We start from the raw sequence: 23,231 nt of genomic DNA on the forward strand, positions 1-23,231 counted from the left end.
TTTCTTAAATCAAAGTCTTTTTTAAACAAAGGGAAGAATTGTACTCTAACTTGCACCATCCATTCATTATATGTTAAAGCATATCAATATGTGTATTAATATCAATTAGTGATTTTTATTAGAAATTAGTTCAGTCCAGCTTACAAGTAATAGTGACCAAAAAGAAAAGCTGGTTTGTTGTTGTTGTTATTATTTATTACTATTTATTATTACATTTTTAACTACATTCAATAAACCAAGATTGGTTTCTAGGGTTTTTTTGGCTTCAGAGTATATGTATGATTTAAAGGAACTCAGCTGTGCAGCTGTGACACACGATTAGAGTAGTGAATTAAATTGGGAAAATTCTGCCGCAGGCAAAACCTGCGGTATCCTCCGGTGCTTGTAACAATGAGCAGTTGATATGAATATCAACGTAAGTCAGATGCACTAAGAGAAGTAAAGAACATGGCTGAAAATAGTAAAAATGATACCATTCCTTATCTGTTGCTTTGGCTTGCTGCAATGAAGTTGAAAAAAGTGATAGCCTGTGGTAAGGTTGGTTTTAGTGGATACCCCTTATTATTTCCTAGACTTGTGAAAGTGCATGGCAAACATACAGTAATGTGCTAATTATGTGGTTGTTAAGAATTAGGCGACTCCCAAGGTGGGCAAAGGAAGTAAAGCATACAACCTTAATCATTGCTGCCTTTTTAGGGTAGTTGGCATTTGCTGTTTTAAAGTTCTGATAGTACAGGCCATGTCTGAGGTGGCACAGATTCTTTTAGCTTATGTGTAGTATAGAAGAAAAATTCATTTTCAGGTATGGAACCAGCTTAGGAAAAAAAATGTAGAGACCTGCTGGCACATATATAGTAGTAGCTAGCTGAAATGATATATAGGAAGCCACTTAGGTGAATGAATTACCCTGGGTAGTTGGTAGGAGCTCCATTTTTATTTTTCAGCTGGTCGTAGACAATTTCAGACTGCAATATAGACCAAGCGCACGTTTTTAAAATCGCATTTTGTTGGTCTTGACCATGGTAATGTGTGCAGTCTAATGGTATGAATGGTTAGGATGTACCGAATTAGTGAAGAAATGAATGTATCAAATTATTTTGAGTGCTGTTGTGAAGAAACACAGTGAACGTTGTAGTATGCAGGTCTGAATATTCTTCCTTTGGTCAGTATTAGCTTGCCAGTCCTTCAGCTTCCCCTCCTGTTTGCCGGCTCTGGTTTTGAGCTCTTAAACAATTTGTGACACTATTTAACATGCCACAGACTATTTGGGTGCAGCTAAATGAGTAAAATCAACCAAAGGAGAAGAGAGAAGGCTATAATTTGCTCATTAAATCAAAATCTTGATGTTATTTTAAGATTTTTTTGGTCTTATTTTATAGCTTCACACTTTCTCAGACTTCACCAACTGCATGTGTTCTAATGGATAAAAGGGGCTTTAAAGAAGCCCTTAGGATAGAGTATGGCTTTAGAGATAAAATGTTAAGCAAAGGCCTAATCTTAGATAAAGATTAAATACATAATTAGGGAAATACTTTTGACATAGAGGAGTCTCAGTAGGGCTATCGAGATGTCTGAGAAATATTTTCAATATGAAGGGAAATGAAAAGCAGTCTTCACATTTTAAAAAAAAAAAACAACAACAATATCTCTGTAGATGAAAGCCTCGGATGACAGTGACGACGACGAGGACGAAGATGAATTTGTGGAGGTCCCTGAGAAGGAAGGTTATGAGCCCCACATTCCAGACCACCTGCGTAAGGAGTACGGTGAGTTTGCCCAGCTGTGACAAGCTTTATCCCTGCATGTTACTCCTGCACTAAAGTAAATAAACAGCCATTCTGAAGTAATAAAGTGATCAGCGGTGTGGGTAATCTCCGACTGCTATGAGGAAGTCATTACATAGATACGGGAGCAGCGATTGGCCTAGATAAACAAATACTTTCTAGGAGCAAGAGCAACTGAGACGAGAAGCTTATTTCATTCCATCATGTTCCGCTGTAGTTTAGAGCCAGAAGCAGCACCATGTATGCTTGTAAGTGTGCTAAAAACGTACTGGGAGTGAAGGGATTGCAAAGTACAGCTGTAAATGAGCCTGGATATTAGAAATACTGCTAACAGTCTGGTGAGACGGGATAAAGTTTTGTCCTATCACCTGCATTAATAGCAGTTGGAGATGCGCAGCCATTTCCTCCCATAGAGTGGCCAACGTACAGCTCAGAAAGAAAGCTTTTTTTCTGTTTGGGTGTTGCTATCACAAGATGTTAAATGGAGCTCAGCCTTCAAGTGCAGAATTGTAGCCACTGAGCACATACTAGATGAGAAAATATAATCTTGCCTTCTTTTAATGCATTCTAAAGGTACTTTTTTAAATAAAGGTATACTTATAATGTGGTTTAGTGAAATCAAGAGGGGAGTTACTGAGGAAAGTTCATCTTAAATAATTAAATTTCAGTGCATTACTTCTTGTCCTTTGTACATGTCACTTAAGTGTCTGCAGCTTTGCCTCTGTGCAGCATTGTGTATTTTAAGATTCGGAAGATTTCAGTACATTGTAGAGAAGAAGAGGGTAGCTGCCATCACACAGAAGTTAAAAACCTCGGACACTGTAATGAGTTTCTTGCTCCTACGTTTCTCCATGAGTATTTGTGTACGACTGGTGCTGTGTTGTGCCTTTTTCAACCCTGTTCATGGTTATTTTTAACTTATCTGTGGTTTGCATTAGCTATTACCTGTATAAGCCAAATGTTTCTTTTTGCTGAAACAAGGGGGTGTGCCTGTGTAAACCCAAGATGATGCAGCTCAGGTGACCTTTTTACTGTCTTCTGCCATCAAATTTGGCTACAGACAGGGAAAGATGGTCAATAATGATAACCTGTAGTGGCTGGGGTCTGCTCAAGGACGTCTCCAGGTATGAAGTCCTGCTGGTGCCTCAGTCCATCTACCCCATCTAGGCTTAACCTACCAGCACACCCTGGGAAGTAAGGCCTGCATTGATTATTTATATGTCTCTGTTCCCCACCTAGGGACTTGTAGCAAGTCCAGCTGGCTGGTTCCAGCTTGTTTGAAGGAGGTAGATGTCTCCGTTCCTCCATGCCTTTAAAAAAACATGGAAATTAGCAACTGTATAGAGGACTGAGATTAGACTCGTGCCCTGGTGAGCAGGTAGCTGCAGTGTGGTTTGGCATGACTCTTAGCATATGGGTTGCTTGAAACGGTCTGTAGGCGCTTACTTTGTCCAGCCAAGAGTTGGGGAAGGTGGAGTGGAACTGGGAGTATTGAGATAGTGAAATGGGGAGTGGATGTGTGTGTTAGAGGAGAACACAGAACAGCGGTGAAGGGCCGTAGGACGCAAATTCAGGAACTGGGCAGCTTTTTATTTTTTTGTTCATGGAAAAAAATGTTATATTTTCATTAAATTATACCAGTATATGTTGGCTGTCCCAGCTACCTCTAGTCTTGCAATAAACACCAAATAAGTTCTAGATATTGCTAACAGTGGGACTTTCAAAAAAGGAATATAAGGGAAGAGAGGGGTAGCAGCCTTCCAGACAGTTGTGAAAAGCTTCTTATGTATGTGTGGCTGCTGAAAGAGTCCAAAAACATTGGTGTGATAGTAAATGACTGAGCAAATGAGGTTACTTATTAACATAGCAATGGTTCTTCTTTGGGTTTTTTCCTTCCTTTGGCAGTATTCCCTGTGCCAAAACTGGATTTTTCTTAATAATTCCAGGCACTGAAACTTGTTTTTCTTATCTTTAACAGCAGCCTGATGAATCCTAACATGCGAAACTTCTGTTTATGCTTGTCAACTTCCACTGGAAGTGACATGTACTTTTCCCTCTCTCACTTTCCTCCCCTGTCTTCCTCATGGACACACATTTTTAAAAAATAAAGCATCTTACCACCCTTTGCATCACACTAACACAGTACTTCATTGCTATTTGAATTCCTCCTCACGCAAGAGGGTAAAAGAGCAAGCCCACTATCTACTCAAGGATATTTTAAAAATCTATAGAAAATGGATTAACAAATTCCCAATTTGTATTTAAACAGTTGCTGATAGGAAAATATATTACAGTGAAGAAGCCAATCAATCAGAAAACAAAACCTCTCTCGTTTTGTGTACATGTAGTTATGTAGGAGCTAATGGTCACACTTGGCTGTTCTTGATCCGATGTGTTTGTTAAAAATAGCATTTTGAAAGAAGTGAACCGTTCTTGGTGTTCCTGAAGGCGTTCAGCTTTTCTTGCTGCCATTTAAAGTTACTGTGTAAGCTCCTGGTTCAGGAAAGAGTCTGAAAAGAATTCAGGCAATCTTTTAAGCATGTGCTTTCTTCTGTCTTTGTGTACTTAAGTGCTTTCGTGGACCAACTGGTTAGTTACTAGCTCAAAATCTATTTCAGAAGCCGATATATAACTATTGCATAAATCAACTGACTTCTTTGTAATTACTTCAAGGTCTGCATGAGGAAAGTGGAGAACTACATTTGCTCTACTGGATTCTGTTCTGCATGTGTTTTTAATAAGCAAAACCAAAATAAGCATCCCTTTGGCACATTTAGGAAAGTGAATCATCATATTAAAATACACAAGAATATATTGATTTTATAGTAGCATGTTGTCATCAAGAGTTGGCTGTGTTAGTCAGCCAGATCTCTAATTAAATATGGTTCTTTGTTCCATAGGCAAGTGCAGTTATCATAGCAGTGACTTTAGCTTTATCTTAATATAATCCAGGTGGGGTTTTGCTACATTTCTTTAGTTCACATTTAGTTCATGAGGACTCCAAGCTAAGAAAATGAGAGTCTGTGCAGGTAGAATGTTCTAACTGGAATGTTAAACCTTCCACATACAATAAAATCTCAGTGTTATGTAGAAGGTGTGAACAGTTTAAAGCTTTTTTCCTTGTGTCGTTACATTTCCTGAACAAAGCAGGACGAGTGAACAGCTCCTCAGAGTAACTTTTTATATTCAACAGGAAAACAAAGTTGTAAAATGTGACTGTAGAAATGGATAGAAACGTGATGTGTAAATTATTGATTTAAGAGTCACTTTATTCCCTTTCACTTCTCTTAGGAAAATGGAAGTATCCTACCAACAAGGTAGATTTCAAGCTGAGGTGCCATTTCTGATGATACATACGTGTATTTGCGGTTCTCCTGAGATCTCAAAATTTTGTGAAAAATGAAAAGATGTTTAGAGGCAGGGGAAGTTTTGTATGCCTAAGAATATAAACATGTGCAGTTGTATTATCTGTGTGTATATGTAGTTGATGATGATGATGATCTCAAAATTGATGATGATATTTAATATATAAGATGAACTGAGTATGGGTACAGTTTGGGTGGAGGGAGAATTAAACAAGTCAATTTGAATCTCCATGTATAAGATGAAATGTAAATTTGTTAAAAGAATTTAGGTGATTAGATAACTGAAGTGTGAAGATATAACCCATTAGGGGTGTCATGCCAAATTAGCATTACCAGACTTCTAACGACCTCCCATTTGTATAATCCTTATTTACACTTGCACCTGATGTCTGCAACAGACAAGAGACCAGCCGTCCTGTGGTGCCACAGAGCCGTTTTAAATGTGTTGTGTTGCTAAAGAGGAATATTGGGCTGAAAAAGAAACAGCACTGTGAAAAGGATTTTCATAGGGTTACTCTGGTTCTCAGCACTCTGCATCGATGTTGCTTGTCTCCAGTGCCCTTGTATGGCTACTGTTGCTAACCCCTTAAAAATTGGGGTGTTATTCATTTAAAAGAAAGGGTTAGGGAGAGAGAAAAATCTTGTTTCCACTTGAGAGTTCCCACATTGCAGCCTTTGTCAGTCAGCTGTCAGTTGCATTGGCTTAAAGCCTCAAGGTGGATAAGGTAAGGGATGGAACTGTGCAGCTTCTGACGTCGTTCTTGTGTCATAGATGGAATTTGGTGCTGACACCAGGATAAGAGATTCCTTCCTGCACTTGGTGGTACTTGGCATAGCTTGCAGCTGAGCTCTGAACCGCACGGGGAAGTGATCCATTTCGAGAAATGTGCTTTTCCATGTAAAAATGGAACAATTCTCGGATGTAGTTCAAAGCACCCACCTCCAGCAGCTGTTGTCTACTAATGGGTTTTCTCAATTCATAATTCTTGTCTGTGTCTCAGTGCATGCATTCATGAACTTACGCAATACTACTTTGAGGTACAGGGAAGGGCTATTGCCATTTTACAAGCAGTGACACGAAGAAACCATCTGACTTGGGAATAATAGCATGGAAGCAGTCTACTGGTTATCAAGTTTCATCCTTATCCAAAATGATATGAGAAATGACTGTACTGTCAAGAACACAAACCATTATGTCAAATCTGGTTAATCAGATTATTTCTTTTGTGTTTGAGCCTTAAGGCAAAATATTTTTAGGTCCCTGATAGCTACCTCAGTGGTTCACATTGCATCTTAAAGCCTGCTTGGGATTTCTTTCATGTCAAGATCAAAGCTGCAGCTCTAAAATCCCAAGGGTTAGGTCTATCCATTTCAGAAATTCTTCCCTCTTCCCGTCAGAGCGCAATGTGCCTTTGTGGGTCAGATGTACCTACAGTGCCTTTCCTAATCTAATGGAGTCTGGGTCATGCCTTTTCTCTGTGTTAAGTAGCTTTTTTTTTTTAGCATGAAATGTCATAGCAACAGGGGAAAGAAGGCTTATACCCCAATTGAACAAATAAGGTGTGCAAACCCAGACCATTTCCTTAGTAGAGAAGTCGTCGCCTGTTTTTTACATAGAATTGGGAGTGCATTGGACTACACAAACTATCTGGTGCAGCTCTCACTAAACACTTTAGAAACATGAATAAACTCGCTATTGCGACTGTTCATTAAAGGCGTGGGGATTTTAGAGCTTTTGCATTTTCTCTGAACATTAAAAAAGCTGTATTAGAAATAACAATAAAATACTGCATAGACTAATGCATGATTGAATTTTCAGATTTGAAGCAGTAAAAGTCATGCATTTCAGGGCATTTATTCAGCAAATTGCACTTGTTTGTATTGACTAGGTATACTCTAATCTGTACCTAAGCAGCAGACTTCCATGCATATTGTTTTTAAAAGTTTCACTCTCTTGACTGGCATCCATCAAGACATGCAGGGGGGACAATGATTAAAAACAAAACTGCCTCGGAAATGTGGAATATAATAGAATTATCATTAGGGATTAAAAAAATAGGAAAATTAATTACTAATTTAGTGGAATCCGATTCTTTTCTTCCCTACAGAAAAGATTTTCTAAATGCTTTTAAATGTTCTTGTTTGTGTGGTCAAGTACTAATGTTTCATCTGTGTCACGCGGAGAACGATGGCACTGAATCAGAAGCCTTGCGTGTTATCTGACCACGTGTATTGCTGTGGAGCTTCGCTGTGCTGACTCTTTCTTAGCTCTATTTGTTGCCCTCATTTTTGATATAGGAAGCAGGAAAACTGTTTTTAGTTACTGCCTACAATAGTAATGTGCTCTTTCATCCTGCGTCTGAATGAAGTTTCTCCCATAAAAAGGCTGTTTTGCTGTTTTGCTGTTTTGTATAACGGATTTAAAGCTAAACATGGCAAAAGGAGCATGTATGCAAGTGTTGAGAAGGCAAAATAGAAACCACTTATTTTGACCTGTGAAGAAATAATGGCTTTCATAGCGGTCTTTTTTCCTCCATAGAAGCATCTAACAGATATAGTTGATACAGAATGATTATCTGTTGATTTTACAGTTAGGTTTTTCTCTATTCCGTGGTTTTTTTAATAGTACACGTGAAAATCTTCTGGAAATCACAGGGAAAAAGCACAAATCCTAATGCTGAGTTTACATCCCTAACTACAACATCTAAACATCTCTGAAATACTCGGTGAAAGACTCGTTTTCAGTGCTTATTAGTCTTTTAGGAAAATATTTTGTTTCGTTTTCATAGGATCATGGAATGCTGTGGGATGGAAGGGACCTTTAAAGGTCATCTGGTCCATCCCCCCTGCAACTGGCAGGGACATCTTCAACTGGATCAGGTTGCTCAGAGCCCCGTCCAACCTGACCTTGAAGGTTTCCAGGGATGGGGCGTCTCCCACCTCTCTGGGCAACCTGTGCCAGTGTTTCACCACCCTCATGGTAAAAAAATTTCTTCCTTATATCCAGTCTGAATCTACCCTCTTTTAGTTTAAAACAGTTACCCCTTGTATTATCGCTACTGGCCCTGCTAAAAAGTCTGTCCCCATCTTTCTTATAAGCCCCCAGAAAAAAACCTATTTTTCTGTTATTAGGATTGATTAAGGTTCCCTGGTGGTAGGCATATTTGAAAAACTTACTAAAAGTAATTTTGTAATATCTTTTAAAATGGTAGGGTGTTGATCAAGTCTAGGCTTCCACAGGAGAGAGCTTGATTATCATGGCAACGATCGTGAAGTAGACTTGACCGAGGGATGACTCAATGCGAATAAGAGAACACAAGTGTGGGATCGGTACAGCAGCTTCTGTTGCTAACAGGTAGCTGTATTTCATACAAATGTAAGGTGAGTTTATTTGGGGTGAGATGTATTTCTGAAGAGCAATCTGGCCAATTGCTTTCATCAGCTACAGGCCATAAAAATGTGCATCACCATGATTAACCAAGTGATGATGCTCTACCTTAGTTGTAATCAAAACAAATGTTTCTGATGACATTATGATTTGGGAATGAAGTTGCTGAGGTTTTAATGGCTATTGAATCACTAAATAGACACACATGTGCTGGCTAAATGGAAATTAAAAATTATACATGAGTTTTTTTGTTCCTCACTACAATGATTTCTCAGTTTGTCTGGGTTCTGCTTTAAAAGCCTAATAGCTTTTAAGTCTGGTTTGCTTTGTCTGGTCTCCATAGCTCAGGAACTTCCTGCGGGAATTCTTTCTGCATGTGAAGAGCACGAAGAACAGTTTTACATGGAGAAACAGCTCAGTGGAGACCGCAGCAAACACAAACCTGCAGACTTCAGAGTGTATGAAACACAGTTCTCAGGAACTGAATTTGAGATTTAGAATTGCACTGTCTAGGCTAAATAAGGACTTGTGGGTATTACTTGACTTCTTTAAGGGGAAAAAACAAATGGCGTTTTGCAGGGGGAAGGACAGGCAGAATTACCTACTTACCTTTCCCTGCCCTGGGAAATTTGGGTTCCTTTTTCCCAAATTTGTAAAACGCAATTAACACGCAGTTGTGTTTCTCTCCCTAGACAAGAGTCTAATATTTAGAATAAGATTTCTGTTAATTTTACTATAAATGCTTTTAAAAAAAAAAAATCATAGTTGTTACATGATTGAAATGGCATGCATTGATTTACCATAAATGTATAGATAACAGATATTCAGCATTGAAGTTAGGGCCCCAGTCCTGAACTGCTATAGTCAAATAAGTTTGTGCGGTCTCAATTTTTCTTAGCTTTTACAACATTAGAAGTATTTAATTATAAGTTTACAAGTGAGATTGCCTCATTATATTAATATGTTTTGAATATATGTGTATATGGACAAACGTATGTTCTATATAGCTACACTTAGGACAATAATTGAGTAAAACTTATTATAATACAATACTTGAAACGACAATAACTTCACACGTTTACTAAAAAAACATGATTAGCACTTCCAATAAAATACTTCTGCATCCATGTAGAAGTATTGATTGTAGATATTTCTTGTGATGCATCCTAATCAGTTGATCATGCAAACCCTTCCTCACTCTCAGGTGAGGTCCTTCTATGTAAATAAGGTTCCCAGAAAATCTGATGGGACATGGCATAGATTTGATTCCTACTAAAGTTCTTAGAAATTAATCGTCACTGCACAGGATGCTGGTAATATTTCCGAGTGGTTTGTGATAGTAGCGTACTTCATAGGAACTATGCAATGGCCAGGGACTGCAAAATGATACGCAAGAAGTTTAAAAGATCAAGATGTAAGGTGTAGAAAGGTTTTAATCTAAACCTGGCTTTTTGATTTATTTTGATTCTTAGCTATGATTATAAAACAAGAATAAATAGGGTTAGTTAATGAGAATTAACATTATAACAAATTAACATATTCTATAGTTCCAATAAGCCAAACAAAGTATTTATGTAATGTTAATGAACTCTTCTGCTTACCTAATATAGTTATCTTTTTTCTTTAATTTGAATTTCCAAAATAGAATTCCAAAATTTTAGCTAAATGTGAATGAGCATAGCTGCATTCAGAGGCACTGGGGGCATCTTTTTTGGTTGTTTAAAACCTCTGATTATAAAAGACCCCTTGACAACTTTTTAAAAGTAGTGTCATTGATACAGAAATATTAATATGTGCAGTTTTCCATGTGATAAGTTGCTTTGAGTGCACACACAGCTCATGTGTGCTGTGAGAATATTTGCTAAAGCCACCTCTGGCGTTTCAGCATCCTCCCCTAGCAGCTGCAGGCAGCAATTTGGTTAGTGGCGTTCAAGGGTCAGATAAGAAACTGTGTCTATCTGAAAATAAAGAGGAAGTTTTCTACTATAATAAATGGTAAGAGTTTTAATCAGTGTTATCCCTGTATGAATACTTCTAAGGTTTCGTTTGTAACAGACATTTTTATTATTTTTTTCCTCATTTTAGAGTTCTGTGTAGATGAAGTGATACTAACAAGAAAAGAGCCTGTTTGGTTTTTTTTTTTGGTAGAGATGAAATTTGATCCCAATTAAAAACAAACAAACAAACAAACAACAGTTGAATATTCCTTTAATTTGTGATGGCTTCAAAAAAATCAGATATCTATCAGGGATGACATGTAATTCAAATCTCCATCCCTTATGAGTAGCAGAACCTTCAGAGATAATGAAATCATCCTGCCGTATGATCACCTGTGCTAATTTTATTCACACACACATTTGTGCATGGTGAGGTATAGCAGGACTGATCCTGAAACGCTGAAGCTGTTTGGAAGCAATGCCCCAGACTTTGACTTGAACCCTCTGGTCTGCAAGCCCGTATGAAGTAAGCTTCGCAAAGTTCTGTTCCCTTAGCGGGAAAGCTTATTCTGCTTCCTGCGTAAAATACACGGAGTGTTTTTCATTATGAGCACCCTAGAGGGTAAGCGGGAAAACGTTGTACCTGAACTGCTGGATTTTCCTGCAGATTTTCTTGGAGAGTGTCTGTACTAATATAAATCACGTACGTTCGGCTTGGCTAGGATTCAACAAATGGGAAACAGAAATTATTGTATTTTTTTCAGGAAAGTTGAAGTCCATAATACTTGTTTATATTCTATCTCTGTTTTTTCAATTAAACTTAAGTGAATCTGAAGTAGCTAGATTTCGTCTAAATCCACAAAGCTGAGGAAACCTGTGCTTGCTCTTTCTCTGAATTTTCACTGAGGGGCTTTTATCTCCCCCTAATCCCACCATTTCTGTCAGGACATAATCTCTTTCTCAAATTTACATTTTAATTACAAGGCCAGCTGAACTAGCTAAAATCAATAATGTCAGCATTCAGCAGCCTAACTTCAGCTGAAACCCCAGCCTCTCTCTTTCCGTCTATCGATTTATCTTGTGAACACGGTCTACTTTATTGCTTCAGGCAAATAGGTGCCATTTGGTCAATTTAAACAAAAAAGGGGATTTGAACATTTTTATGATGCTTTCTAAAAGCTGCCATTGGAACAGTTTGAACGCAGGTACTATACTTGTGTTAATAAAATACACAGAACAGCAGAATTCTTAAGAGGAATTTTACTTTTAAAACTGCACTTAATCCCATCTATGTCTTAAAAACAAAACAAAAAAACCCCACCCTGACATCGGATACCAGTCAGCTAGGGCTGTCTGCATGGGGACTCTTGTCTTTATCTTGTTGGCAAAAACTAATTGCATAAACAAATATTTTTTTTAAAAATCCACAGTAGAGCTGGTGTTGCTGATGTTGTAGCGTATTTACCTTTAGCCATTTTTCTGTTAATGGTTTAAAATAAGAAATCAATGGGAAAATATTTTGTTCTTGTAACTCTTAAGAATTCCTATATTGATCTTTTGGATGTGATTTTTATCTACCTAAATGTCACATTGTCCATTTATCTCCCTTGCCTTTTCTGTGTGGTGCTGACTGCTTGTCTCTGCTATTCCCATCCTCTCCCCCCCAGACAAAATCAGTGTAGTGAATGAGCAATTATGCTTTCCATAAACATCGTAGGAAAAATTGGAATAAAGGTAGGGTTTCCTGAGAACTTCTAATACATATGCACGTATTCTCTCGGAAGAGGAAAAAAGGCGTGAGAGACAGATACCTGCTACCTGCTGACTTCCAGACAGTTTGTAAATAGTACATATACAAGTGCTCTCAAAACTGTTGCTTTAAACAATGCTTTTCAGAAAGGCATTCTTGTCTTTAAAAAAAAAAAAAAAAAAAAGATAAAAAAGGCAATTTTAAATGCTAAATACAGCCTAAGCAATTCTACATTACAGATACAGTCTATCACGCATTTTTCTCAGCTAACCTTGTTCGTGCCAAAGGGCCTTTTTGTTTGTAACTGTTTCTGTCGTAAAAGGAAGTTTACTTTTCCAAATCCTGATGATTCTAAAGTGTTATTATAACAGAATCTTTTGGGTTAATTCTGTTTCACTTTGATACAAAGCACCTGAGAAGGGCTTTTTCCCTTTCTAGCCTATGACAGGAGCTGAGATGGAGCCCTGTCCTGCCCCCTTTCCCGATACCTAAATTCAGAGATGTCTCCTTTCAGTGAAATATTAAGTGCTGTTGAAAAAAACACTTTCATGGAGGCACCGTTATCCCTCTTGAATGGCAAGCCCCCAGTCTAATAAATGTCATGAGATCATTTCGTTTGCTATTTAGCCTAGATATTCCTCTGCTTAGTTCCATCCTATTGTGCTTAATTATGATTTCCCTTATTGCTGGTCCTTCTGCTAATTTTGAGACCCTTTTCCAACACACAGATTAGTCCTTTAGATTTTTTTTTTTTTATAAAACAATGTTCTTTGAAGTCTTGTTGACTTTGGGGAGGGAAGTTAGATAACAAGGTGAATGTGGCGTGTTCATTGCTTTCATTAGGGAATGCGATGGGGGTATGACTGAGGAGGGGAGCAGTGGTGTCAGGCGTGCTCAGCAGCAGCAGCGTCACCAGCCAACAGCAAGATGGCCTGTGTCTGTCTATGGTTCTCGCCTCCCATTGAGGACATAAAAATTAAAAAGGGGTGATCCGTCTTTGCATCGCAATCCATACTAACTTCAATTCCCAGGAAGCATTGGACGGCTTGAGCAGCACTGTCTTTCGAGATGCACTGCCTTAGGAATGCGGGCTTTGGTTTTGGGGTGTTCTCCAGAGAGCAGAACAGGGAGTCAGGGAAGAGCCGAGTTTGTCGCTGGCTTCAGACTGTGGTGAATGTCTTTGTCCACTCCGCAGTGCTCGCTGCCTGCGAACATTCGGACAGCTGGGTACTTCCCAAAGTCTTTCCGGGACAGCCGCAGGACTGGCACTACTGAAATATCCGCTCCGAGCTGTGTGTTCACTCCTGTGGGGTATCTACACGTTACTCAAGTAGCCTTTTCTTAGGAAAGGTGGAACGCGTCAACCTGCCAGAGCTGGGTCTGGTCTCTCTGTGGACTTGGGAAAGTACTATCACACACAAGTTGCCTCACGGATGTACTTGCCTCCCCTCAACTGTCCTGTTAAAGTGGTCCACATTTCTCTTTGTCATACACTGGATAAGCAGAAGGAGAGCAAGGAGAAGACAGAGGAGTCTCTATGAATGCTTATTAACTGCTGATGGCTAGTGCTCTCTCATCTTCTTTCCTTCTCCAGATTCTATTTCCTTCCGTCCCTTGTTTGGAAAGGGGAAGGGAAGCCATCTGCCACAGTTGTCATTACTGGCCCCTGCCCTGAATCGCCTTGCCCTTAGAACACTTTCCTTCATTGTTACCAGTATAAGCCATATTAGAGAGAGACATGGGGTCTCAGATGGTCTGAGAAGAGTCCTCATCCTTGAGAGTATTCTGAAGCTCTCTTCTCTCTGGAGTCGGCTGTATTCAGAAGACCTAGGAATGACTGAAGTGGCCATTTGCTGTATGCAGTAAAATTCAAAGGCTACACAAGCCAGATCCAACTGGAAATCTGCTTTTGTTTCCCCTCTCCTTCTGAGGGGCTCTAGCTTTATGGATTTTGAATTGGGATTGTTGGCTCCCTCCAGGAAGAGGATGTCCAGGAACAAGGTTAAGGTCAGCAGGGGGTTGACAGGGCATTCTTCTGAGCACCCTGAGCTTGGAGCCTTGGAAAAGGAGGAGGAGATGTCATTCCCTGTGCAAGGACTCAGCTCCTGATCTAGGTACTTGGAAAGTTTAGACCCATATGTACCTAGGGGATGGATCTAGAAGGTTGCCAGCCCAGCAACTTGACCTGCGGCAATGGAGTCAGGCAATCCCTTCTGCATGGTTGCACCCCATAGGTTACAGGGAACGTGTGGTACAGCTGAATCAGGGTCAGGATGAATTACTGCAAGACCTTATAAGGTGGAAAGAAGGGGTCAGGGCAAGTTGCTCTGATTTTTTTTGTGAAAAATATGTTTTTCTCCGAAATGAAAATATTTTGCTCACCAAAGTTACCTGCCTCTATGGGCCCTGCAATTTCGCAATCAGAGGGCAGTTCATTACCACCTTAGCTTTTCCTTTTTTAATTGACATCTTGTAATACATTTAATGATTAGCAAAGCAAGAGTACTTTTGGATACAGCTTCAGGGCTAGCTAGAAGTGGGTAAGAGACTAAAAGTTCCAATTAAATAATGGCTAAAACATGTCAGGTAAACTCATGTTGCTTTTCATAAGAAGGCTGAGATAATTTGCTTAAAATTTTAGTCTTGTGAAACTGACTTTTTTTGTGTTGATTTAGGATTTTTTTGGGGGGTGGGGCCTTGCATTTCAATCACTTATAAAAGGCTTTCTGATGGGGAAAATGTAGTCTGTTACATTAGTGTGAGGGATCACGTCTTTCCATTTTTAGCTGTCGTTGGCTGCAAAGTTCTTGTTACTACTGCCAGCTAATAGAGTTGCTTCTCTAGCTCAGCGGGTAGACGCATGTGCTGTCTAACTGCTCATCCTATCTAATTGCATCATTTCAGTCCCGGCTGACTGTCTAATCTAGCTGTATAAAGTAATTAAGTTGCCCCACCACCGAGCTGCTGGTGCTGAACATCAATGCCTGGTACTGCCGTGCAGTGGGCTTGTTCCTCAGGTGTAGCTCAGGCATTTACTGTCTCTTGAGCATACTCTGTGGGGATATTCATTGCTTCTGGCAGCGCTTAGGTATTTTATCTTGGCAAATTGTGTGTTTTAGTGTCTGTGAAAGAAGAATGTTCTCTAGATAATTCCGTTTGCGGATGTATTTAGGAATTGAAACTCAACTACAGTCAGTGGTGCTGCCCCTTAACAAACCAGGAAGGAAAAAAAAGAGATATTTTGGTTTATATTCTCAGCTCTGAAGGGTCAATGTGGTAGCTGAGAATCATCAAAGAACAGGAATGTGCCCCACACATACTTTGTTTTTTCACTGGGTGTGCTTCCCTGCCTGCTGTGCTGGGTGGCAATGGCTCCCGTTCTCGTCAGTCATGTGTTGCAGTGAATCCCCCACCCAGAAGTGGTTTTTCTTTGCCAGGCTGTAGGAGTTTCAGCAGGACTTTTTGCTGAGACACTACAAAGAATTAATCTTGGCACACAGGATGATATGGATGTATGCCTTTCCTTTTGCTTTCTACTGCTCTTAGATGTCTTTTGGGACTCTAGTTGTTAAACAGGAATGCCAATAGTTCCTTTCTTCTATTTTACCTTGATATAACCTTGAGTACAGAAATGACATACCAGCAAGCAGATGTGACACTAGAAACTTATATACAAAAAGCAATATTGCAGTTTAGGGAAACATGTATTCTTAAAATCCTTCTTTCCGGGGTGAAGTAACATCATTCTTTCTTGTGACACCATGTCATACAAATTTAAAAGTTGGGTTGCTGTAGTTAGTTACTTAGTATGTTTCTGTTCCAAAACAAGAAAAATTTCACAGGCAGAAATATCACTCTGTCTTTGGGTGGGATCGATGTCTAACGCAAACTGAAAGCAGCGAGACATGTAATCAGCATCCTGAGCTGTTTGGCCCCACTGTGAAGCGTTGAGGTGGGAGAATTGAATCGCTCCTAAACATCTGATTTTTTTTTATTTTGTTTTTCAGGGTTAGAACCTGAGTCACCTCCAAAAGTTGCGGTGGGGAAGACATCAACAGGACCAGCTCTGCTGAGCTCCCGCGCCCAGCTGAAGGGGAATGAAGATGAACTTGATCCAACCTGTGCAGCTGCCACACTGAAACTTATCAGAGACAAACTACCAAAGTTACCACTTCCACGTGCCAGGTTATCTTTGGTTTAATTCTTGTAGAAACCTCTTGCTCCTACTTGTATTTATTAGTCATGAAAGCACTCAGGAACTAGGCAAGCTGCTAAGGCTGTCTTGGTTTCATTTTGAAGTTACAATTCTTTTACTGAGATGTACATTCAATGCTTAATATTGGGGATTTTGTTAGTGATTGCACCAGCTCTTAAGGAATCTTTTACTACTCGGTTTAGGTTTTATTTGGTGTAAATGGCCTCTAAGAAAAAATAAAACATCTCCTTCTCTCCTAACAAAAAACCCCATCCCCATTTATTGGAGTAATTTTTGGTTTGCAACTAAACAGAACATATCCTAATACTAAATTAGAAAGTAGTTTCAACCATCTCTTGGTTCCTAGTGACTTATGCTGACAGTGCTGCCTGGAGGTGTGTTTTACTGATTCCAAAGATGTATTTGTTGTCAATCCTGTTCAAAGCTTGGTGAAACTCCAGCCTTGTCTAGCCGTTATCTGTGATGGGATAAGACTGGAGTAATCTACTTAGTGGCATGTTCCTGAAAAAGCACTTCTGCATTGGCCAGGAAGGCCCCCAAAACCTAGCAAACTGGAATGTAATCTCAGCAAGAGGAAGGGGGTTGCTTCATTAGAACTCTGGAGTTTGGAGTATTCAGGTGTAGATTTTTATTTTTAACCTTTAAAAAGTTCATGTTTCAGTAAGGTGACTAAGACCATTTGCACCTCTATCAGTGAATAGCCAAGGTCTCCATAGTAGTACTTTGGTTTTTGAGGACTAATGAATTCTGTAGTGGTGTTGCACGATGAGTATTTTAAGTCTGCTGGATGGAATTTTGTCAACAAAAACAAAGACTTTGCAATCTGTGTGACTGCCATGCAAACATGGGCATGAGTTTACAGAAGAAAGATCTTTCTAAAAATGGTTTGCCACATCAGTAGCTCTTGTTACAGTACAGTGTGTATGATCCACTACTGCCCCCATTAGATCTCTAGGCTTCTACGCCCGTGGTATACTACATTTTATCTGGCTTTAGCTGAATGTGCAGTTAAGCTTCATGGTGCAGTGTGCTGTACTTAGAGAGTGTGGTGTTACGGTCTGTATCCTTTAAAAAAAAAAAAAAGGGACAACCCTGTAAAGGTAGTTGTAGTCCTAGATCCAAAATAATACTACCATTGGTGTGAAAATCTAATGAAAAAAGAGAAAAAGTTGTTGTGATCGTTGCTGTTCTGTGTTTACTTTTCATCAATTTTCTCCAGTGACTCTGCAACTACTGAGCCAGCAGCTTTGGAAGAGCCTGACAATAAGAGAAGAAAACTAGAAGAAAGAGCTAAAGCTCCCCTCATGCCTTTTGGATTAGATCTTCACTACTGGGGACAGGATCAGCCAAGTGCTGGGAAGATTCTCAAGTAATGCTCTTTTTCTTTCAAGACAAATTAAACAAATATATAGATTTACTTGTACTCGGAGGTCATGCAGTGGGGTGACTGCTATTTCATTTGATAATTACTTTTCTTCTTTCCCTTGTGCCGTAGGACCCATAAACAAAGTCAGAAATTCAACCTTAAAATGTTATTTGTTTTGAGAAGATGTGATACTAATTAAATATCCTTTGATGCTTCAAAGCACATTTTTCCTGCTCTTTCATGTTTGTGTATTATTTGCAGCATGGCATCACTTACTCCAATTTAAATTGGTACCTCATTATGCAAAGTGCTATGCAAGTGCATGATAGATGGTCCCTCTGCTGGGGACTTTACAGTCTAAATAAATAGCAGACAAGGTAGGAGAAAGGCTGGGGAAGGTGTCGGGGGTATTTTTCCTGACTTTACAGAGTGGTAACTGAGGAAATAGATATGCTTGTTCAGTCACACAAGAAATAAGTGGCAGTTACAGGATTTGAATTTGGATATCTCGCTTTCCATTCTTGTCTGGGAAGGTTCTGTGTTTCTTGGACATGAAGCATTGCTGGCTTGGGGAAAGCTTTAGCAATGCTGGGGAGAGCAGATGGTAGGTACACATCAGAACTTGTTTCTAGCAGTCAGTTTTTAAAACCCCTTTTTAGCACTAGTATTTGTATATGAAAGTTGGGATGCAAAGTCCTCCCTCTCTATATAAATTTCATTTAGGTTCACCAGAACTTTAGTATCAGTGTGTACCATACCTGGCTTGGAAAAGGCAAAAACCATTGACTGGCTGGGTTGCAAATCAGTCATATATTCTCAGCAGCATTAGTTTAACTTAGTCTGTTTTCTTATCAAAACAAACAAAAAAACCTAACCCATGATCACAGTGTGAAGACAGTGTTTGCAGAAAAAAAACAACAGGAAAGTGTCGCCCCTGTACCTGATTGCATAAAATGCTGAATATGTTTTAAATTGTTGAAAGCCAGTGAAATTTGATACATAATAGTGCTTTTAACACAGTCACCTCGAGCTTTGGATTCTGTCTGGTGTGGTGTAAGCTCTTCAAAGCCTATAAAATGGTTAAGATTTTCAGCAGGGCTTTAAGAAGCATTTGTCTGTGATAATGCCAAAAAGGTAGTAAGTCTTTATTTTACATTGCAAATGAGTTATTCAAGTCATAAGTGAAATCAGAGGCATATTTCACTGCCTGTCTGCCTTGTGCTGTACTGTTTTATTTTTATGCTTTCCAATAAAATAGAGGGCACGCTTCTGAACCTTATAGTCTATAACTACAGATCTGCCAATCTAACTAAAGATAATTTAAGTAACTCTGCACACACAATACCACTGACCCTGGATATAAAATATATTTATTGAAAAATTAAGGTAGTCATTGGCCAACTCCTTTAACTTTTCTATATGGACGCATACTGTCTATATAAGATGCCTAGGAAAAAAAAGCAAACCCAAAAAACAGACAACACATATGGAATGTGTATGCAATTTGAATTTTTAAAACCTGAGGTGGAAAAGTCTTTCCTCTTCACCTCTTTAACACTATACTTACTTAATTACAGCATTTACAATAAATTAAGATTTTGATAGTGAGAATGCAGCTACCAGGAAGATGATTTTCTAAAGAAGTTTTGTTTAGCTGGTAAATGGTGAAGCGTCACCTTCTCTAGAAGGTGGCAGTTACTGTGGGCTTTACAAAAGGTTTGGGCTGAACCATTTTCCCCACTTCTACCTTCACTTACGCAACTCTTTAAGCTAGTTAAAGAATTCTTAAAATGAGTTTATAAAGCTGTGGTAGTAGGGTTTTTTTGGGGGGTGGTGTATATTGCACAGTGCTGTATTGTGTAGAGACTGCTATGCCAACTTAACCAACTATTTTGGATAGCATGGGCCTTCCAAACTCATCTACCCTCCTCCTTGGGTTAAATTAGCGTAATCTTAGGATCAGAGTAAATTAGCTGGTGCAGCACTTTTTATGACTGTGACTACGATATTTGAATTAGGTCATTTAGCGCTTGCTCCAGGATCTCTGTATGCATCATGCTGGTTTTAGAATTTATATTTACTCAAGCCTTTGATAAGCTTCCCACCATCTTAGGAATGAAGTTGATATAGATTTGTTGAAAGAGTGCAACATTTCTCCAGGAGCTGGAGTTTCTTTTAGATTTCAGTTAACCATTACCTGTCTTTTATTCTTCCTAATGCATAGCTCTGTAATTTCCATTAGAGCCTCTGTGATTTGTCTGGATCAGTAACACTCTTTCTGTGAGTGTGAGTGAGGTGTTGATCTTCTAGTTGATTATCTGTCCCCCCTTCCATCCCTCTTATAAAAAGGTTTTACTTGTCACATGCGTCATTCTTCCAAAGATCTCATGTTCTGCCTTTTTAAAGCATTGCTTAAATCACAACAGCAGGAAATCAGAAAACTTTGGGATTTAGGACTGGTTTGTTCTTTTCTCACCTGCTTGTAAGTCATGCTGGGTGAAAATAATTTATATGCTTGTAGCAAACAATATTTATTAATATCTGTGCAGGACTCAGGCTATTTTAAGTCTAGTTCCCAAATACTGATCAATGATATATGGAGTAAAACATAATTTTAATTTCTTTGAGATTTGTTTGATGCAGATTTTTTGGCGGGGAAGTAAAAATATTAAATAGAACTTTTTCCTAATTGGAAAGGTTGGCATGCACAACTGTTCAATGCTTCTTCATTCTCGTGTAACTGTAATTTGATAATTTAGAGGGGGAGGGGAGCTCAGACCACCAAAGGACATGAGAATTTTACTAAAAGATTCTGCAGGGCTGCTTTGCACATAGAAATCCCGTGTGGTGTCTTTTTAGGAATACTTTCTCCTTGTGTCTGTAAGGTTAGTAACACAGAGCTAGCAGTCAGTCTTGTTTTCAGGATTGTATTAAAACTAAGCAAATAAAAAAATTGTTTCATTCTTTCATTTACTGTTTATTGGACAATCTTGCCACATAATTTCTGAAGCTGACATACTGTACTATTCGTTTGACTAAAGTCATATTGGTATATTATAAAGATTCTTAGAGATTTTTTGTTGAGGCTATAGTTTGCAGAATTGTGTGATTGGAGACTTTTTTTAACCAAAAATTGTGGAAACATACTACTATGTTTAATGTTGAACTAGCCCCCACTGTAACTCTTTTGCCTTTATCCCCTAATTTACCAGAAGAAAGGTTTTTGTACTTTATGGCAGGTTAGAATTTTTCTGGCACTAGCGAGGTATATTCGATGAAGAAGTTATTGGGTAGCATAAATCTCTTTAACAAGGATTTTACTTGTTGAACATTTTTCTGATGATTTGGCAAATCATAGAATGGCTTCGAAATTGCTTAATCCCTTTTTTGACGTAGTTCTAATCTCTTTACGTAGTTTTAAATGGTCAAGTATTGCAGTAAAACCAGCAGCTATATATGTTATAGGTTGCTAAGGTCAGATAATTTCCTCCGCTTTTTTTTTTTCCTTGTCATCTGCTGAAAACTTGCTTAGGTAAAATTCTTCAAAACTCTTCAGGCCCACTAAAGTAATTCTTTAAGTATTGGCTTATGTGCTTTGCTGAATTGAGATCGTGATTAGCAAAGCCAGTGTTCATGTATATATGGCTCTGCAGTCTACAGAAGGCAAAGTCTCAGGAGCAGGAATGGCATCCAAGGATATTAATGAGTGAGAGGAATTGGATGTGGATAGAGAAAATCCTCTCAAACCAGCCTGGGACTGATTGGGTAGAAGAGCTATGTGGAAGAAAGGGATTGTAAAGTGTCCTTTATGAATTGTAAGTCTTTATCAAGACATCTGTCACCTAGATATCTCCATTTTGCTTGTAATAAGCAGCAGGCATGCAGGCTGTGGAATTTTTTTTGCTTAGTTTAGCTGTTTTTTTTCTCTTTAATATTTCTTTAAATTTGGGATGGGATTGTTGTTGTTTAACTTCAGATGTCTTAAAGTTAGATATGTAAGCTTAAGCTGGTCACCCTAATTCCTTTTCATGATTAGGAGAAAGAAACATTTACCATCAGAGGGACAGTCATTGCATCCTAAGGTTAGCATCTAAAATGAACCAAGTAATTACTCTCTGGGGTTGCCTCTTTCTCGTTATAGACTGTTGGCATCCTAGGGTGGCTAAAATGAAATTATATGAATACCGTTGAGAAAATTCGAAAATACTGCATCACTCGAGGGTCCTCGCTCCCCTTCTCTCCCACTCCCCACATCCACTGGCATGGTACTAATCTTCTTTACACCAGATTAATGAAGAGTATTTGCCTATATGTGTCTGTAAATATAGGTAAGATCTCTAATTTTGAAATGGATTTTCAATGGATTAGCTTAATTTCCTAGAGGAACACCCCATAAGTTTCTCAGACTTATGAACAGTGTATAGGAGAACCTGGAAAAAAGAATCTCTCTAAGCCTCAGCTGATCGTTTGCTCTCTTCCTTGGTCCAAGTATATCTACAACATATTCTGATTTCAGCTTCTGATTCTCTGCTGCTACAGGCGTACAGCTGCCAGGAATAAGATGAGACAAGTTAAGATCAAACTGTTTCCTCCCTGGTCTATCTTCTGTGTTTAATCACAGAAGTATTTTGTTATGAAGAATGTTAACTACAGAATTACCAAGTTATTCGCTGAAGCTAGATATCAGATGACTGACTCTGAATGTCAGATCACGAACTACAGCTAAGACTTGGAATAGGTTAGCAGGTTAAACAAGAAATCAGTAGACAGGCTTTGGTGAGATTTTAAAAACATCTTCATAATATAGGAGTCATAAGAAAGAATGGTAGATTCCTAGGTTTTTCTAATTCACTACTGAACCTTCCCTTCCTTTTACATGTAAGTTTACCACAGGATGATACTGGCATCTTTATGTGCTTTCTTAGAACTTTGTCTGTGAATAATTTTCATTTGTTGTTTTCCCAGATTCGCTTCTGAGCATCGGTTTTGGGCACCCAGTGAAGTAGAGGAAGAGGTGGAAAATAAAGAGATAACTGAAATGTTAAAAACTAGATATATAACATTTGCTGGCAAGTTTGAACCAGTGAAACATAAATGTCGAGCACCAATGCCTGATGGAAGTCTGTGTGAAAGACAAGATCGGATTAAGGTGGGCACCAAATAACATAACTTCCAGGATATGTGCTATGTGGAGAAGATCTTGTTAAAACATGTCCATAAAAGTTTATTTCACATTGTAAATATAGCTCAAGGCCGTGAAAGAAAATTGTATCTGGAGAAGTTTGCTGTTGATATGTGCTTGATATGAGAGACATCCTTTCTGTATGTCCTGGTTTCAGCTGAGATAGAGTTAATTTTCTTCTTAGTAGCTGGTATAGTGCTGTGTTTTGGATTTAGTATGAGAATAATGTTGATAACACACTGA

At 38.7% G+C, this 23,231-nt stretch overlaps 1 protein-coding gene and 1 long non-coding RNA gene across 3 annotated transcripts in view; both read left to right on the forward strand.

Moving 5' to 3' along the window:
• The window catches only part of UVSSA (UV stimulated scaffold protein A), a 58,496-nt gene that overhangs the window by 23,267 nt on the left and 11,998 nt on the right, over window positions 1-23,231 (forward strand). For both annotated transcript variants that reach the window (XM_087736984.1, XM_087736985.1), the window contains exons 7-10: window positions 1,655-1,766; window positions 16,232-16,409; window positions 17,660-17,809; window positions 22,772-22,955. In XM_087736984.1, the coding sequence (XP_087593110.1) occupies window positions 1,655-1,766; window positions 16,232-16,409; window positions 17,660-17,809; window positions 22,772-22,955 (624 nt within the window). The remainder of the gene's footprint in view (window positions 1-1,654; window positions 1,767-16,231; window positions 16,410-17,659; window positions 17,810-22,771; window positions 22,956-23,231) is intronic.
• LOC148051340 (uncharacterized) lies at window positions 7,811-10,583 on the forward strand. Its single transcript, XR_015699814.1, has 3 exons — window positions 7,811-8,129; window positions 8,362-8,530; window positions 8,881-10,583. It is a non-coding gene; the product is annotated as an uncharacterized LOC148051340 (long non-coding RNA).

The sequence above is a fragment of the Nipponia nippon genome, unplaced genomic scaffold, assembly GCF_047370975.1.
Source record: "Nipponia nippon isolate SJK-2023a ecotype South Korea unplaced genomic scaffold, ASM4737097v1 scaffold_6, whole genome shotgun sequence".
Classification (NCBI taxonomy): Eukaryota; Metazoa; Chordata; class Aves; order Pelecaniformes; family Threskiornithidae; genus Nipponia; species Nipponia nippon.